At 45.8% G+C, this 19,268-nt stretch overlaps 1 protein-coding gene across 3 annotated transcripts in view; it reads right to left on the bottom strand.

Moving 5' to 3' along the window:
• Window positions 1-685: 685 nt before the first annotated feature.
• Window positions 686-19,268, bottom strand: part of CD4 (CD4 molecule) — a 38,171-nt gene continuing 19,588 nt past the window's right edge. For 2 of the 3 annotated variants that reach the window (XM_019802780.2, XM_034645347.1), the window contains exons 4-10: window positions 6,719-6,877; window positions 6,081-6,338; window positions 4,660-4,992; window positions 3,679-3,879; window positions 2,969-3,093; window positions 2,573-2,640; window positions 686-2,208 (exon numbers count right to left, since the gene is read on the bottom strand). In XM_019802780.2, coding sequence (XP_019658339.2) covers window positions 2,181-2,208; window positions 2,573-2,640; window positions 2,969-3,093; window positions 3,679-3,879; window positions 4,660-4,992; window positions 6,081-6,338; window positions 6,719-6,877 — 1,172 coding nt within the window. In that variant the 3' untranslated portion in view covers window positions 686-2,180. The remainder of the gene's footprint in view (window positions 2,209-2,572; window positions 2,641-2,968; window positions 3,094-3,678; window positions 3,880-4,659; window positions 4,993-6,080; window positions 6,339-6,718; window positions 6,878-19,268) is intronic. The other variant, XM_034645348.1, reaches the window with a different exon arrangement.

Below are 19,268 nucleotides of genomic sequence, written 5' to 3'. Positions count from 1 at the left end.
CGAGGACGCTGGCGGGGAACCGGCTTCATTGGTGAGACGGTTCGTGTCCTGCCCCCACCCCACCCCGGTTTTCGACACGAACACAAGCTCCGAGAGGCAGCTGGTGGTGTTCGGGGAGGAGGAAGCATGTGTCACCGTGTGTATCCGTGAGGGGCTGCGCCCGCCCGGGGTGTAGCTCAGAGGGGCAAGTGCTGGAGGTTGTGCTGAAGCTGAGGCTGCTGGGGGGTAGGGGGGACACGGGTCTCCAAGAATGCATCCCCCAACACACACATAGCGCTTCCTCCTTCTGGAACACAAACTCACACTTCTGTTGGGGATGCACACAATTGGCAGGCACACGTTACAGTTTCTCTTGGTCCTTTTTCTCCACCACACACACACGTGTGTACAGCACACACAGCCCTGCAGCTCTCTCAGTACAGCGCCCGCGCGTGATTCCGAGGTCTGGGCCCTGTGGGGTGGGCAGGTGGCTAATCAACCACCAGAAGCCCCCCTCCCACCCCCAAGGGCAACTTCATCGCCTTCCCCTGGCAAGCCTGGCAACCCAACCCCTCCTCTGGGTCTGATCCCGAATGTCAGAAGATCCAGGTCCTCAGAGAAGAGGCCGTCTGTCTGCCTGTCTCTCTCACGTACACACGTACACACGTACACACGTACACACGTACACACGTACACACGAAGAGCGTCTTCTTTGCAGTAAGTTTATTGTATTTTTCTGTCAGCTTAGGGAGGCAGGGGCGGGAGCGGGCTGGAATACAAGCAAGCGGTCGGGAGTCCTCCTGGAAGGGGCAAGCTGGAAAGAGAAGACTGGGGAGAGGGGGTAGGGACTGAGACAGGTGGTGAGAAAGGGAAGGAAGGAGAGGCAGAGGAGGCTGGGGATCAGAGAAATAGATCAAGAAGGAGAGGAAGAAGACTACTTGTAACCTCAATTTTCCTGTGTCCTGGATGGTCTGGGGGAGGGATGAAGGAAAGTATAGGGCAGGGGGACTGAAGCCCAGCTCTGTCATCCTCCACAGGAGGTCCCCTCAAAGCGTTCCCTCTCCAGCCAACTCCCCACCCCCTCCCCTGGCAAAGCTCACCTTCCAGAAGGTTCTGCAACAGGGTGAATGGTAGGTCACTGGGCAGTCTCTCCCACAGGGCCTGTGCTCTGATTAGGACAACTGCCAGCTTTGTCCTCTGGTAACAGGCTTCTGCCACCAGCAGGTGATAGAGGAGGGACTTTAGGCAGAGGGGGGTCCTCTTCTGTGTTTCTGAACTCTCTGAGGCAGGTCCTGCCTGGGGTGGTGTGCTCTTAGGAATCCAGAGGTGGGTCCTGGGCATCAGTGACTAATCAGCTGCAGAGATGTGAGTGGAACTTGTCTCTGTGTTTGGGATACAGCCCTGGAACCAGGGATTCAGAGACCTGGGCTAGTCCCCTGGCACTGACAAGCTGTGTGACCTTGGGCAATCCGCTGACCTCTCTGAGTTCCATTTCTGGTCTATAAATTGGAGATGCTGATCTTGCTCATGACACTACTAGTTCTGTAAGCTCTTCTTAAGGTTGAAACAGACAAAGGATGTGAAACCGGCTCAGAAACTGACACGTACTACTTGGGGGGTAAAGAATCATGTTTGTGCACAAATGTGCGCTCTGTACATGGGTGTGGGTCCAGGGGTGCCTGTGGGCACACATGTCACGATGGGAGTCTGTGTCCTGCCAACACAGAGTGAGAAGCGGACCGAATGGAGCAGTGGAGGCTGGCAGTCAGCCCACTTTGGGTCTGGGTCTACCCTCCTCTGGCCATGTGATCTTGGGCTGGTCCCTGCCCCCTCTGGTCCTGAGGTCCCATCCAGTAAAATGACAGTCCTGGGCTTCATGATTCAGACACCCAGCCTTGCCCTCCAAGCCAGGCAGGGCTGATCCCACGTGATTCTCTGGGGACCAATGGGCTGTGGGGGAGAAAGCTGGGAAGAAATCATCAATAGGGCTTTCCTTTTCCGCAAAGGAAAAGGGGAAGAAATGGTGTAAGCCTCTGCAAGGGGAGGACCCATGGCCAAGTGTGGATAAGGAGAGCGGGAGAGGGATGGAAGTGCTGGGGTCTGCTACATTCATCTGGCCCGCAGGTCCAGGAGCCCAGCAGGAAAGGCGGGGGAAGGCAGCTGGGGAGGCTGCAAACGGGACACTCCCCTGGCCCTGCCCCTCAAATGAGATTTGTCTTCTGGAACCGGCTGGAGGAACAAAGAAGAGCAAGTTTATTCTTCTCCAAACTCCTTTGCCTCCTCAAAGCTCCATGTCTCCCAGTCCACACTCCCCCTTCTTGTGCAGTGGCGGCCTCTGGGCCACAGCTACACTGTGGTATCCAGAAATATCCCAGGCCTCCTGCCCCCTCGCCTCTGCTCTCCACCCTCTTCTTGCTTCCCACTTCCTCAGCCACCCCTCTGCACCCTTCTTTGCCCTCCACCACCTCCCTTGAGCCCCCATCTTCTCACCTCCATGCCGCCTCCCTTCCCTCTCTTCTCCCACCCCCACCCCCACCTGCCCGGCTGTCACCCTCCCCTTCCTACTTTCTGCTCTCCCCGCCCAGTTCCTTACTGGGGGCACTGGCAGGTCTTCTTCTCACTGAGGAGTCTCTTGATCTGAGACATCCGCTCTGCCTGGCGCTGTCCAGGAAGAAGGAGGGGAATCAAGAGGGTCCCAGGCCTCCAGAAGGGAGGTGCCCTTTGGAGGGGGGAATGGGGAGAGCTAGGAGAGGAGAAGCAGGTACTGTGGCTGAGGCCATCTGTCCCAGAATTAACTCTTTGCTCTTTCCAGTCTCTCTCTCTGCATGGGATCTGGGACAGGGCCCAGTCTGCCCTGAGGGGACTGGGTGGGTGGGCAGAGAGAGCCAGAAGCAGCTCACAGACACAGGATACCTTTGCTGCTCTGGGGCCCCCAGGTGCTGGGAGGCCCTGTGGGGAGTGAAAGGGGGGTCTGGGGTGGCTCACTCACCCTGCGGTGCCAGCACTTAACACAGCAAAAGACGCAGAGCCCCGCGAAAAGCAGAAGGCCTAAGATCCCGCCCAGCACAATGGCTAAGAGCTTTGGCGAGGCCTTGGTGAACCCTGGGGACAAAACTGCAAGGGAGAGAGAGAGAGAAGTTTCAGCTCACTACCCTCTGTCAGGGTGCCGGGCATTCTGGAGGGCCCCAGGAAGGCCTCGCTGCCCAGCTACACTTGGGGCTTAACCTTGGGCAGGGAGAGCAGGACAGGGTCCACAGGGCTCTCACAGGCCACCAGGGTTGAAGGGGAAAGGCTGGGGAAGGGGTTTTAAGGTTTGGAGACCACAGGGCACTCTGGAGAACTGGAAACAGCGGTTTCAGGCTGTGCACAGGGCATGCGCGTGTGCATGTGTGAGCGTGTGTGTGTGTGTGTGTGTGTGTGTGTGTGTGTCCGGGTTAGGAAAGGAACCAGGGAAAGTGGCTCTTGGTCAGATGGGCCCCATGCCTGGGCTGTAGACCTCAAGGAGGTGGGAACTTGCAGGGTCACGGGTAGGAACCACACCTGGCCTTACCTCATCCCCACTGTGTATCTAGGCAGCAGGAGAATAACCCACCCCTCTCAGAGGAATTGGGAGGCTGGGACTCTGGGCGGTCTCCACCAACCCACCACTGAAGAGGGAGGGGCTTGGGGTTAGACCAGGGAACCTGGATCCTCACTCACCCTCGATCTTGGATGCCAGCAGGACTTTGTCCTTGTCACTCAGTAGACACTGCCATGTGCCCCCCTCAGGGTCCATCACCAACACCAGCTTCTGCCGCTTCGAGATCTTGGCAGCCTGCTCTTCCAGATTCAAGCTCAGCGTCAGCTCAGGGGAGGTGGGTCCCAGCACCTCGCAGGTCAAATTGTTCTTAGACTTAGTCACTGCAGAGGGATAAGAGCGTGAGGCAGGGAGCCTGGATCTCTGAGCTCCTGGAAAGTCCATGCTCTAAGGGGCTTCAGTAGAACAATTAAAATACTTTATAGGGATGCTCTTCTTTGAGCCTCTCAGAGCACATTTTCAAGCAGTTACATAAAGCAAACATAGCTTTGGAGGCCCAGGATCTTGGACTTGAATCTTAACCCCACTGCTTACTATCTGTGTGTCCCTGCAAGTTACTTGACAACCCAAGCCCCAGACATTAATTAAATACATAGTAAATTCACAAACACACGTAACACTCTTGAATGGGTCTGGCACATAGGAAGCATCAAGTATTAGCATTTGTGGAGTTATGGTGATGGGGGAGGTAAGGAAGCAAAGAGCTCAGTGCAGAGCCTGACATTACCCTCGTCACTATCATACTAAGAGCCGATGTTGTTATCCTTGTCAGGAGAAAGAGGCCCACAGAGGCAGGAGGCTTAGTCAGGGCCATAGAGGGTTGGGCGGAGGCAGAATTAGAGCCCTGGTTCTCAGCTCACGCTCTTTGGGGATTCTCAGCAGAGCCCACCCCAGGCTGGCTCATGGATGTCAGGAAGGACATGTGGCTTCCAGTCTCAGTTCAAAACCAGCCCCAAACCAGAAAGCCCTGGATCAGCTCCATCAGGGAACTAGGGCCAAGGCCGAGGCATCCCTTTTGGGGCCAACTCGTCCTCAGAGCGCGCCCCGGGCCATGCCTCTCCACCTCCTGCCCCCGCCCTCCCCTTCTCAGCCTACCTCCTCACCTCTCATCACCACGAGATTCACTTCCCGCTGCAGTGTCCCCTTGGCAAGACTCAGAGTGAGGGTTCCAGAGCCAGCATACCGAGACGAAGCCTGGGACAGGATAAAGCTGAGTGGGAGCGATTCCTTCAGCTGGAGTTTGGGGACGTGGAGCTCTTTCACAGACAGCTTCCTGTTCTCCAAGACGAAGGAGCTCCAGAGCAGGGAGGAGGGAGCCCCCTCTGCCTGCCACCTCAGCTCCCCGCTCAGGTTTTCATCCTCGAAGCTAAGCGGGAAGGAGAACTCCACCTGATCCCCTTCCTTTGTATAGACTGTGTTAGAGACCTTCTGGAAAGCTGGAGGTGGGAAGAGAGAGAAGCTGGGTCAGGACATAGGAAGATGAGGGTGTATAGGGGTAGGGTAGACATGGGCTGGGGGCAGCAGAGAGATGGAAGGGGAGGGACCAGGTGAGTCCAAACCCTTAGGTTTCCACTTCAGGCCCTTAAATTCCCATCTACCTCTCCTATCCTCCCTGCTCTCTCCACCCAGGCATGTTCGTTCCCAAGGCAGCACCTCCTCCACCTGGAAGCCTCACAGAACGGCCCAGCTACAGGAGGCCTCTCCCTCCTCAGGATCCCTGGAGCTCAGAGGGCATTTGGCATGCACTCCGGAGGTGCGTCATTTATCAGCCTTCGTAAGTTCAGAGCAAATTCCTGCCTGGGGCTTACTAGGTGCCCTGCACTGTCAAGTGCATTATACGCATTCATTCTTGCGGTAACGCTGCAAGGTCGGTACTAGCACCATGAGCGTCATCCCTGAAACCAAGGCGCAGAGAGGTGCGGTAACTGGCCCGAGGTCTCATGGTGAAGTCAGAGCCGGGATTTCAGGCGGTCTGCGCACTTAACCACCACACTAGCGGGCCTGCGTCACTGAAGCACCCAGAAGACAGGATCTGGGCTAGGACATGCATTCTGGGCTCTTGGTATCCTCCCCCTGCTCCCCCCCCAGGGTGCCTAGCTCGGGATTCTAAAGGTGCAGTGTAGAACTTCATCAGGGCTGGCTTGCTGGACTCAGTGGCCCCCGAGCAAGGGGATCTGCAACTTGGTGGGAGTGGGGGGCTGAGGCAGCAAAGAAAGCATGCCCTTGATGCTCCTCCCTTGGGGCCTCTTCGAGGAGTCTTTGGGGTCCCTCACATCCTTACATCCCCTGTCCCTTCCTTCCTTCCATCCTCCATGTCCACAACCCCGAGGGGTAGCCATTAGCACCCCAAGGAAGAGAGGGCCCGGCGTACCCCTCGGGGCAGATTTCAGCTCCAGGGAGAACTGGCCCTAGCCTCACTCTGTTGGCCAGCAGCTGACCCAGGAGCAGAGCACTGAGAGCGGAGGGCGAGTCTGTCTGCCACTGAGGCAGAGGGGAGACTGCAGGGGCGAGGCGCCCCCCTTACCCAGCACCAAGATGTTTATGTGGAACACCGCTGTCTCCTGGTTCTGGGAGATGGTACATGTCCAGGTACCACTGTCCTGCAGCTCCAGCCCGGACAGCGAGAGGCTTTGGCCACTGCCCTTGCTTTTATTCCCTGGACCTTTCCATTGCACGGAAGGGCTGCTACCAGACGGGCCCTCCACGGTCAGGGTCAGCCGCTGCCCTTGCAGCAGGCGGATGTTGCTGCTGCTGCTGCGGCCGGTGTCCCACTTGGCAGTCACTGTGGAAGGAGCAGGCCACCTGTGTCACACACACGCTCTCCCCAAGGGGAAGGAAGAGGCCAGGAAACCAAGAGTGTCTCTCCGTTACCCCTGCTAAGACCCAGGGACCCAGCCCCAGCCCAAGGCAGAGTCTCCCTCTCTCCTCCTCCTGCTGGCTCCCTTCCTCTCTGCCTTTGCTGCTCTCCCCCCTTCCTCTGCCTCCTGCCCTTGTCTCCCCGCCCCCCTAGGTCTCTGCCCGAGGAGGGTTTGGAGAGACATGGGGGCCAGTCCGAGCCGAGCCGTCTCCGGGCTATGGAGGCACCGCGAACTCGGGTCTGGTTTGGAGGAGTGGGAATCAGGGAGGAAGGCAGGCTGTCTGGCGGGGTCCTCATCTACTCACCGTCGAACACCAGCAGCTCCACCTCTCGCGTCTTGCCCGCTACCTCACAGAAGTAAACCCCTGAGTCCACCACTTCAAGGTCCTTGATGATCAGAGGATAGGATCCTTGATCCCACAGGTTTTGTTTCGTTTCGACACGATGCTTCAGCCTGGAGGCACCTGGGAGCAGAGGCCATATGGAGGAGGTTGGGGTAGCCTGAAGTCTCCCTGGGGAGGGCAAGGCCCACAGCTTTTCTGATCTCTGTCACCGACTTCCTATAGAATCTGCCCCTAGTCAGAAACCCCGAGACTGGTGAGGTGGTCCTGTCATATTCTACTTAATTGGCCAGGACAGTATCTCCTTAATCCAAAATAAAATACTCTCCTTATTTCAAGAGCACCGACTCCCGCAGTGCCCGATGCTTCGCGTGCGTCATCTCAAGTAATCTTCACGACAGTTCCAAGAAGTAGGTGCTCTTTGGCTCATTTTACAGATTACGGAGTTGCCCTGCCTCGTACTTACGCCTCGTCGGCAAGACCGTTAACCAGTGCAATTTCATTGGAAGGTCATTTACAGTATCTACCAGAATTACAAATGCACATACACAAATACCTGTCCACCAAGAAAGAATAGGTTAAGTAAATTTTTGCTCGCCCCTGCAGTGGAATGCTGTATGAAAAAAAGAAGGAAGCCATCTACTGAGTGGAATAATAGCTAAGAAACATCATTCACTGGGGGCGCCTGGGTGGCACAGCGGTTAAGCGTCTGCCTTCACGCTCAGGGCATGATCCCAGCGTTCTGGGATCAAGCCCCACATCAGGCTCCTCTGCTATGAGCCTGCTTCTTCCTCTCCCACTCCCCCTGCTTTGTGTTCCCTCTCTCGCTGGCTGTCTCTGTCTCTGTCGAATAAATAAATAAAATCTTAAAAAAAAAAAAAGAAACATCATTCACTGAACAAAGCAAGATATTAGACAGGCCACCATTTGTTTACAAAGGAGGGAGAAATTTATCTATCTGTATCTATCTCTCTGCAGATGCCATGTATAGGAACAAATATTTCTAGAAGAACATGGTAGGTTTGGTTCTTCCGATGGAGAGGGAGTGAATACCCCTGGGGACAGGTGTGGGAAGGAGGCTTCTCACTACATACCCTTTTCTACCTTTTGAATTTGACTCCAGTAAGTGGCAGAGCCAGGATTAAAATCCGGGCCCGTTGGGTATACGATGAGGTACTGGTCTGGAAAGTTCCTCAGGCAAGGACATGTGGCATCCGCCGTCTCCTCCCTTCACACCTAACAACCATCACCAGGTGGAAGTTCTTCTCTTTAGCTAATCACTTTCTGGGTGGGGCGGTAGCTCCAGAATTTCTGTAGATACGGCTTTAGAGGCTAATCTTACGTAGCAGATGCACAGTTTTACTTCGAATACATATTTGGAGGGATGGGGCAAAGGTGACTGAGAACCCCACCCTCAATCCCTTGGGCTCCACTTCTGTCCCCCTGAGCAGTCACGGACCCTCTTGCCGCCTGGGTGAGGGAGCCTGGGTGTCATGTTGGCCAAGCATTCTCCCCAGCTTCCTGCTGCCCCCACTGCCCAGGCTCACCACCCCCCGCCCCCGCCGGGAGAACTTTCCAGATGAGCTGTAGTCCTGGACTCTCCCTCAGCACTACCCCCACGCCCCCTGTACTTGACTCTGGGAGTCCCTGCCCTCTGGCTCTGTCCCTGGCTCCCACTTGGCTTAGCTCCCCTGTGGCTCTGAAATCTTGCAGCATTCTTTTCACAATTTACCAAGCTTCTTGGACTAGTAGCCCTCTCGGGTTCTGCCCCCTTTCTACCTTGTTTAGTCCTCTCCTTCGATGTGAGCCCCATTTCCTTTTCTTCACCTTGGGCTCTTGTTCTGACAACTGCCTTTAGATGTTACCCAGACTCTGTCTCACGTCCTCTTCCCCATTTCCACAGACATTCTAAATCCCAGGGCACCCCCTGTCAGAGCCCATGGATGACTCCCAAATTGATATTCCCGGCCCCAACCTCTCTTCTCAATTCTGGACCCACATTTCTGATGGCCCAAGAGATAACTTTATCCGAAAATCCTGCCATCCCCCAACACTCACTTGGTTGAAAATGAAGTGGGTGACCCTTTCCCTAAAAAAACTCTTCCTCCTTGCTTTCCTTTTCCTCTTCTGGGCCCTGTCACTTGGGCAGGCTGTCACATAGCTTTGTAGAAGAAATCGAAAGGCGGTACCAAAGTTCTAAGAGTATGGGCGAGTCTGGGACAAATGGTGGAGAAGACCTGTGTTGCACCAAGCCTTAAAAGAAGAATAGGCAGCCGGACAGAAGGAAGGGGAGGAATGAGCACATCCAGGAAGTGGAAAGTCTCCAGGAAAGCAGTATAGCCAACCATCTCAAAGCAATGAGGAAACCACGCTAGTGGGTGTCTCTGTTTCCAGCTGGGAAGCTGTGTGAAATGATGGCAGGGTGGTGAATGTCCGGCAGAGGCTTCTGGGCCGGGTCCAACGGAGTAGGAGGTGACATATACAAGGTATTGCTTTGGAGGTCAGTATGGAAGCAGGTGGAAGAGAAATCAAAGTAGGAGGGACTGGGAAGAGAGAGAATTGCCGAGAAGCTTCCTCTGTAATTCAGGTGGGGGAGTTCTGTGGCCTTGGCTACTGATGGTGCCATTTTCATGAAAACCAAGAAGATTGTTAAATAACAAAAATTCAACTGAGTGAATTGTAGAGATCTAATTGGCTTTATTAATGGATTAATGAATTGGGCAGCATCCTATCTAGCAAGTAAAAGGGGAGCTCCAAAGGGCTACAGAGAAGGAAAGGTTTGTTTGTTTGTTTGTTTGTTTGTTTGAAGAGTTTATCTATTTATTTATTTGAGAGAGAGCATGGGGGGGAGCGGTGGGCAGAGGGACAAGCAAACTCCCCTCTGAGCAGGGCTCCATCCCAGGACCCTGAGATCATGATCTGAACCGAAGTCAATGCTTAAGCTTCACTGACAGAGCCACCTGGGTACCCCAGAAAAGGAAAGGTTATTAAAGGTAGAGAGGAAGTGGAGAAAAGGAAATTATTAGCAATGAATCCAGTGTTTTAGGCAAGATCACCCTCCTAAGGGAAACAGAAGGGGTCCATCAGTAAATTTCCTGGTGCTGACCCGGAAATTCCTATGTTGACTGGTTAAAGGTAACATTTCTGGGGGTTGAAACTACAGTTAGGTTCGGTATTAAGTCTTGGTTTACTGACTCATTGTCTTAACCTAAGTGACACCATTTTGGACCTGTCGCTTTAGTTTTAACAAGATGAAACAGAAAAACACTTTCAAAGGGAGGCATGGCTATCACAGGTAACTGATGGGAAAGCAGGGATTGAAGTAGACGAAAAAAAAAAAATCCTGACTCTCTGGTTGAGAAATTGGGGGAGTCAGGAGAATGAAACTGCCCTCCTCAGAAGGAAAATCAAATCCTAGAAACAGAACAAAAGCACTGACACAAAAGAGGAGAATTTTTAGAAAGGAGCACATTGTTCCAGCCTCACAGGCAATCAAAGAAATGCAAATTAAAACAACAATGATATTTTTCAACTATCAAATTAGCAAAAAAAGAGAGGAAGGAAGGAAGGAAGGAAGGAAGGAAGGAAGGAAGGAAGGAAGGAAGGAAGGAAAAAGAGAGAGAGAGAGAGAAAGCAAGAAAGCAAGAAAAAAAAAGAAAGAGTTAAATAATACTACTCCGTGCTGGCGAGGGTGCTAGTGGAAAAGGCACCGTTAGCTAGACTCAGTGTAAACGGGTGGAACCTTTCTGGAAGCAATCTTGCAGTATATACTATCTATTATTAAAAGTTTATATCCTTGGGGCACCTGGGTGGTTCAGTTGGTTAAGCGTCTGCCTTTGGCTCAAGTCATGGTCACAGGGTCCTGGGATTGAGCCCCTCATCGGGCTCCCTGCTCAGTAGGGAGTCTGCTTCTCCTTCTCACTCTGCCTGCCTCTTCCCTGCTTGCGCGCTCTCTCTCTGTCAAATAAATGAATAAAATCTTTAAAAAAATGAATGTTTATATCCTTAATTTCATTTCTAGAATGTTATCCTTAAAACAATAATTTAAAAATGCAAACCAAATGTAGATACAAAAATAATAGCGTTGTCAATAGGGTGCAACATTAGACAAAAAGATAATGTTTATATATTAGGGTATATTAATTTGATGCAATATTAGGTTGGCACCAAAATAGCCCAAATAATGTTTTTTTCTTTCTTCCTATTTAACCCATCCCCCCACCCACCACCCCTCTGATAACCATCAGTTTGTTCTCTATAATTAAGAGTCTGTTTCTTGTTTTGTCTCTCTCTCTTATTTTTTCCCCTTTGCTGGTTTGTTTTGTTTCTGAAATTCCACATATGAGTGAATTCATGTGATGTTTGTCTTTCTCTAACTGATTTATTTCACTTGACATTATACTCTCTAGCTCCATCCATGTTGTTGCAAATGGCCACATTTCATTCTTTTTTTATGGCTGAATGATATTCCATTGTGTATATATGCCACACCCTCTTCATCCATTCATCTTTCCACGGACCCTTGGGCTGCTTCCATATCTTGGCTACTGTAAATAATGCTACAATGAACGTAGGGGTGCATGTAATCCCTTTGAATTAGTGTTCTTGCGTTCCTTGGGTAAATACGTAGTAATGCAATTCCTGGGTCATAGAGTAGCTCTATTTTTAATGTTTTGAGGAACCTCCATACTGTTTTCCACAGTGGCTGCCCCAGTTTGCATTCCCACCAACAGTGCAAGAGGGCTCTTCTTCCTCCACATCCTCACCAACACTTGTTGTTTCTTGTGCTTTTGATGTTTGGTCTAGCCATTCTGACGGGTGTGAGGTGATAACGCACTGTAGTTTTGATTTGCATTTATCTGCGTTTCCCTGATGATGACTGATGTTGAGCAACTTTTCGTGTGTCTGTTGGTATATCTATATGTCTTCTTTGGAGAAATGTCTCTTCATGTCTTTTGTCCCTTTTTAAGGAGGATTATCTGTGTTTTGGGTGTTGGGTTGTATCAGTTCTTTATATATTTTGGATACTAACCCTTAATTGAATATGTCATTTACAAATACCTTCTCCCATTCCATAGGTTGACTTTTAGTTTTGTTGATTGTTTCCTTCACTGTGCAGAAACATTTTATTTTGATGTCGTCCCAATAGTTTATTTTTGCTTTTACTTCCCTTGCCTCAGGGACATTTTTGAAAGAAGTTGCTACAGCTGATGTCAGAGAAGTTACTGCCTGTGCTCTCTTTTAGGATTTTTATGGTTTCAGGTCTCACATTTAGGTCTTCAAGCCATTTTGCGTTTATTTTTGTGTATGGCATAAGAAAGTGGTCCAGTGTCATTCTTTTGCATGTTGCTGTCCAGTTTTCCCAGCACCGTTTGTTGAAGAGACTATCTTTTTCCCATTGGATATTCTTGCCTTCTTTGTCAAAGATTAATAGACAATACAATTGTGAGTTTATTTCTGGGTTTTCTATTCTGTTCTATTGATCTACGTGTCTATTTTTATGCCAGTACCATACTGTTTTGATTACTAATGCTTTGTAACATAACTTGCAGTCTGGAATTGTGATGCCTCCGGCTTTGCTTTTCTTTTTCAAGATTGCTGTGGTTATTCGGGGTCTTTCATGGTTCCATACAAATTTTAGGATTGTTTGTTCTAGTTCTGTGAAAACTGCTGTTGGTATTTTGATAGGGATTGCATTAAATCTGCAGATTGCTTTGGGTAATACAGACATTTTAACAATATTTGTTCTTCCCATCCGTGAGTGTGGAATGTTCTTTCCAATTCTTTGTGTCATCTTCAATTTCTTTATCAGTGTTTATATTTTTCAGAGTACAGGTCTTTCACCTTTTTGGTTAGGTTTATTCCTAGGTATCTTATTATTTTTGGTGCAATTATATTAAAACAATTTTAATGAAAAGGAAAATATTCATAATAAGACATTTTAAAAGTTGCATTAGAGTAGTCTTTACTTTTTAGTTTTGAATTACAAAATTTATAGACTCAACACTTCCCTTTTCCCTTGCCTACCCTTCTGATATTACGGTAAACGGTTTATTATTGATTCCTCCGTACATTTTTCTTTGCTCGAGCAAACATATATTCATACCCAGTGAATTTTTAAATTACAGTGGGATTATATTGGGGTGCCTGGGTGGCTCCGTTGGTTAAGCATCTTAGGTTTCAGCTCAGGTCATGATCACATGGGTCATGGGATTGAGCCCCGCATTGGGCTCCACGCTCAGCAGGGAGTCTACTTGAAGATTCTCTCCTTCTGCCCCTCGCTGCACTCTCTCTTTCTCTCTCAAATAAATAAATAAATCTTTAAAATGAGATTGGATTAACATACACTTACTCTTTGCACTTAAAATATGCTTGACATCCTTCTAAGCATATACACGTGGAGTTTCTTCACTCTTTGTCTGATTTTGAAATTATGAGAGCTAATCTTTTTATTCCCTTGACTTGTTAAATCAAAATTTTTATTTCAATATAACTGTAAGAAATAATACAGAAATCTCAAGTACCCTTTACCCGGGTCATCCCAATGGTAACTTGCAAAACTGTAGACTATCACAACGAAGATATTGGCAATAACACAGTCAAGATACCGAACATTTCTAACACCACAAGATGTTGCCCTTTTCTAGTCATGTCTCCTTCCCTCCCTTAACCTCTGGTAATCACTACTCTGTTCTCCATTCTACAAGCGGTCATTTCAAGAATGTTATATAGATGGAATTATACAGTATGTTACCTTTTGGGATTGACTTTTTTTTTTTCAGGTTGCTGTATGTATCTATAGTTCATTCTTATTACTGCCAAAAAGTATTCCATGATATACGAATAGTCAGTCACCCACTGAAGGACATTTGGGTTGTTTCTAGTTGTGGGCTATTATGAGTAAATCTGCTATAAACAACTGTATACAAATTTCTGGGTCAACATGAATCTTCATTTCATTTCTCTGGAATAAATGCCTAGGAATGCAATTGCTGGGTTGTTGCTTGTTTAGCTCTTAAGAAACTGCCAAATTTTTCTTCCAGAATGGCTGTACCATTATATATTCCCACCAACAATGCCAGAGTAAACCAGTTTCTCTTCATCTTCACCAGCATTTAGTATTGTTACTATTTTTTTATTTTGGCCATTCTGATAGGTGTGTAGTGATATCTCATTGTGGTGCTGATTTGCATTTCTCTAATATCTAATGATATTGAATACCTTTTCATGTGTCTTTTGCCATCTCTATATCCTCTTTGGTAAGATATCTGTTCATATCTTTTGCCCATTTTCTAATTGGATTGGGGGTTTTTTTGTTTTGTTTTTGGGGTTTTTTGGTATTGAGTTTTGAGAATTGTTTACACATTCAGGGTACTAGTCCTTTGTTGGATAGGTAGTTTGCATATATTTTCTTACATTCTATAAATTGTCTTTTCCTCTTCTTGGTAGACTTTTGCAGAGCAAAGTTTTTAATTTTGATGAAGACCAATTTATGCATATTTCCTTTTAGGGACTGTGCTTTTGGTATCAAGTTCAAGAACTCTTTGCCCAGCCTAAGTCCTGAAATTTCTCTTGCATGCGTTATAATTTTACATTGAAGTTCATAGTCCATTTTGAGTTAGTTTTTAGATAAGGTGTGAGACTTAGGTCAAGGGTTTGTTGTTGCTGATGATTGTTTTTACCTATGGATTTCCAATTATCCTAGCACTATTATTGAAAAGGCTATTTTTCCTTCAATGCACCTTTGTAAAAAAAAAAAAAAAAGTCTGTCGGACATATTTATGAGGATCTATTTATGGGTTCTCTATTTTGCTCCATTGAACTATGTGTCTACCCCTTCACCAATACCACATAATTTTGATTACTTTCGTTATATAATAAGTCTTGAAAGCAGATAGACTTAAGTTCTCCTACTTTAGTCTTCTTTTTCAAAATTGGTTTAGTTCTTTGAGTTCTTTGGCTTCGCCTATAAATTCTTTAATAATCTTACTTATATCTAAAAAAAAAATCTTGCTGGGACTTTGATAGCAATTGTGTTAAACCTGTATACCAATTTAGGGAGAACTGACAACTTTACAACGTTGAGTCTTCCACTTATGAATATGGAATGTCTCTCCATTTATTTAGATCTTCTTTGGCTACTTTCATCAGTATTGTGTAGTTTTTAGCACATAAATCCTGTGCGTGTTTGTTGCATTTACCTAAGTATTTTTTAGTATGACATTACGTTTTTAATTTCTGTGTGTACACATTCATTACTAGTATATAGGAAAACAATAGACTTTTGTATGTTTCTCTTATAACTAAACTCACAAATTGAGTCTAAGAGGTTTATTAAATATAGATTCTTTAAGATTTTCTGTATAAATAACCATGTCATTTGCAAATAGAAAAATTTTATTCCTTTTTTTCTTTCTTTTTTCTTTTTTTTTTTTTTTAAGATTTTATTTGTTTATTTGAGAGAGAGAGAGAGACAGCCAGAAAGAGAGGGAACACAAGCAGGGGGAGTGGGAGAGGAAGAAGCAGGCTCCCAGCAGAGGAGCCTGATGTGGGGCTCGATCCCATAATGCCGGGATCACGTCCTGAGCCCAAGGCAGACGCTTAATGACTGAGCCAACCAGGCACCCCCCCTTATTCCTTTTTTTTCTAATCAGTATTTCTTGCATATCCTTTTCTTGCCTTATTGCACTGGCTAAGAGTTGCAGTACTGTGTTGAATACAGGTAGTAAAGCAGATATCTTTGCTCTGTTCTTGATCTTAGGGGAAAGCATTCAGTCTTTCATTATTAAGTATAATGTTAGTTGTAAGATTTTTTTTTAGATGCTCTTTAAATTTTCACTCAATATGGAACACCCAAGCGGCTCAGTTGGTTAAGCATCTGAATTGATTTTGGCTCAGGTCATGATCTCAGGGTTGTGAGATGCAGCCCTGCATCGGGCTCCACTCTGGGCATGGAGCCTGCTTAAGATTCTGTCTCCTCCTCTCCCTCTGCTCCCCCCACTCCCTCCCTGCTCTCTAAAAAATAAATAAATAAAATCTTCAAAAAAATTTTTTTCACTCCATTTGACGTACTTTTCTTTGTCTCTTGAGGCTTCATTGTTGACCCACAGAATACCAAAAAGTTGTTGTTTTCAAGTGTTTGGAGATTTTCCTGTTAAATTTCTGTTGTTCATTTCTGGTTTGATTCCATGTGGTCAGAGAACACACTGCACTATTTCAATTCTTTTAAATTTGTTGAGGTTTAGGGTGCCTGGGTGACTCAGTGCATTAAATGTCTGCCTTCAGCTCAGGTCATGATCCTGGAGTCCTGGGATTGAGCCCCACAACGGGCTCCCTGCTCAGTGGGGAGTCTGTTTCTCCCTCTGCCCCTCACCACACTCATGCTCGCTCTCTCTCTCAAATAAATAAATAAAATCTTTTTTTTTTAAAGATTTCATTTTATTTATTTGACAGAGATAGAGACAGCCAGCGAGAGAGGGAACACAAGCAGGGGGAGTGGGAGAGGAAGACAGGCTCATAGCGGAAGAGGCCTGATGTGGGGCTCGATCCCATCACGCCAGGATCACGCCCTGAGCTGAAGGCAGACGCTTAACCACTGTGCCACCCAGGCGCCCCTAAATAAATAAAATCTTTAAAAAAATTTACTGAGGTTTGTTTTATAGCTTAAGATATGGACCATCTTGGTATATGTTCTGTGGACATTTGAAAAGGATGTACATTCTGCTGCTGTAGAGTGTTCTATAAATGTCAATTAGATCCTGTTGATCGTTGGTGATGTTGAGTTCTTCTATACCTTTGCTGATTTTCTGTGTAGTTGTTTTGTTAGTTGTTGGGAGAGGGGTGTTGAAGACTCTATCAACGTGGATTTGTCTATTTCTGCTTTTAGTTCTCAGTTTTCCTTCACGTATTTTGCAGACCTGCTGTTTGGTACATACCCATTTAGGATTACTCTGTCTTCTTGAGGGATTAACAGTGTCATTATTATATAATGTCCTTCTCTGACTCTGGTAGTTTTTTGCTCTGACATTGACTTTATCTGATATTAATAAATCCATTCCTGCTTTTCTTTGATTAATGCTTGCATGGCATATCTTTTTTTTCCACCCTTTTACTTGTCAACCTACCTGCATCATTATATTTGAAGTGAGTTTCTTATAGACAACATATTGTTGGGTTTTGCTTTTTAATCTACTCTGTCAAATCTTTGTTTTTAATTGGTATATTTAGACCATTTATATTTAATGTAATTATCGACAAGTTAGAGCTTAAGTCTGCTTGTTCTATTTTCTGTTTTCTTTTTCACAGCTTTCTATGGGTTACTTAAATGTCTTTTTTTTAAAGTTTTTTTTTAAAGATTTTATTTATTTGACAGAGAGAGAGACAGTCAGAGAGAGAGGGAACACAAGCAGGGGGAGTAGGAGAGGAAGAAGCAGGCTCCCAGCGGAGGAGCCTGATGCAGGGCTCAATCCCATAATGCCAGGATCACACCCGGAGCCAAAGGCAGACGCTTAAAGACTGAGCCACCCAGGCACCCCTAAATGTCTTTTTTTTTTTAATTTTTATTTTTATTTAAGAAATCTCAACACCCAACGTGGGGCTTGAACTCACAACCCTGAGATCAAGAATCACATGCTCTTCTGACTGAGCCAGCCAGGCACCCCTTGAACATCTTTTTGTAACACATTTTTTTAAGAATAGTTTTAGATTTACAGAAATATTATGAAAATGGTAGAGTTTCCACATACTCTATACCGAATTTCTCCTCTTATTAGCATCTTACATTAGTATTGAACGTTTGTTATAAGTAATAAATCAATATTAACACATTGTTATTAATTAGTCCATACTCTACTCAGATTTCCTTAGTTTTTATCTAATGTTCCTTTTTCACCCCAAGACCCTATCTAGGAGTCCATCTTACATTCAGTTGTCATGTCTCCTTTGTCTCTCCTTGGGTGTGATAGTTTCTCAGACTTTCCTTGTTTTTGTTGACTTTTACATTTTTGAGGAGTACTGGTCAGTTATTTTGTAGAATGCCCTTCTGCTGGGGGGATTGGTCTAATGTTTTTCTCTTGATTAGTCTGGGTTTATGGGTTTTTGAACGGAAGATCACAGAGATAAAGTGCCATTTTCATTACATATCAAGGGTACATACTATCCACATGACTTATGAGTGTTGTTGATTTTGATCACCTGGCTGAGATAGTGTTCTTCACCGTTCTCCACTGTAAAGTTATTCTTACCCCCCTTTCCATACTGTACTCTTTGGAAAATAATAACTATGCAGAACCCACACTTAAAGAGTGAGGAATTATGCTTCACCTCCTTGAGGGCAGATTATCTACATAAATTATTTGGAATTCTACATAGGAGATTTGTCTCTTTTCCCCATTTATTTATTTTTTCAATCAGTGATTATATCAGTATAGACTCATAAATATTTATTTTATACTTTGGGATGTAAACGTTTTAAAATGTATTTTAGAATCCATTTTAACTTACCTCTGGTAATTTTGAGCATATCTCTTTGTACATTTTTAGTGAGTACTGTTATATGTGTATATGCGTATGTAACCTATCATAGTCTACTTTTGTTACTTTACCTTACCTGCCTTTACATTCTTTTAACCTCCCCATTTATTATTTTATTTTAAAGATTTTATTTATTTATTTATTTGAGAGAGAGAGAGAGCACAAGTGGGGGGCAGAGGGAGAGGGAGAAGCAGACTCCCCACCCAGCAGGGAGCTAGAGAGTTCTCTCCAGAACCCACCGTGTTGACACCCTAATCTTGAACTTCTCACCTACAGTACTGTGAAAACATAAATTTCCATTGTTTGAGGCACCTAGTTTATGGTATTTTGCTATGGCAGCCCAAGCTGACTCATACATATGTCTACTTCATTTTCCTGAAAGCACTCATTTTTTTATTACCTGAATAATTTTCCATCTTCATACCATAGTTCAAGTCTGTCCTCATTAATGGATATCCAGGCTGAATTTTATTCTTTCATATTATAAGCAATGTGTATAACATCATCCTTGCACAGATATCATGAAATAGTCACAATTTTATTTCTGTCAAGTAAATTTTCCAGTGTAGCTATTACATAAAATTACTACATAATTTTATATTTGTTAAACTTTGGCAGATTACTTTTAAAATTTTGTCTAATAATTGATTGTCCCATCATGATAAAATAGTATGAGGGAGTAAGATAAAGGGTAACACAGCATGATATCATGTCACCTATGTAAAAATATATCAATTATATTTTCCACACTAAACAAAGCCTGGAAGGAAATAAATCAAAATGTTAACAGAGGATATCTCTGAATGGTGGAAGTATGCTTGCACTTGATTTTCTTCTTTATTCTTTTTTGCATTTGCCAAATATTCTGTAATGAGTATGTAATACTTTTTAAATATGGAGAAAAAAACAGTAACATCAATAAAATTTGCATAAAGGAAGTAATGTATTGGAAGGTGCAAATTAATAAAGTGTTAAATCTTAG

The sequence above is a fragment of the Ailuropoda melanoleuca genome, chromosome 16, assembly GCF_002007445.2.
Source record: "Ailuropoda melanoleuca isolate Jingjing chromosome 16, ASM200744v2, whole genome shotgun sequence".
Taxonomy (NCBI): Eukaryota; Metazoa; Chordata; class Mammalia; order Carnivora; family Ursidae; genus Ailuropoda; species Ailuropoda melanoleuca.
The sequence above is the reverse complement of the archived record's forward strand: the minus strand, read 5'-3'. Positions and strand labels throughout refer to the sequence as shown.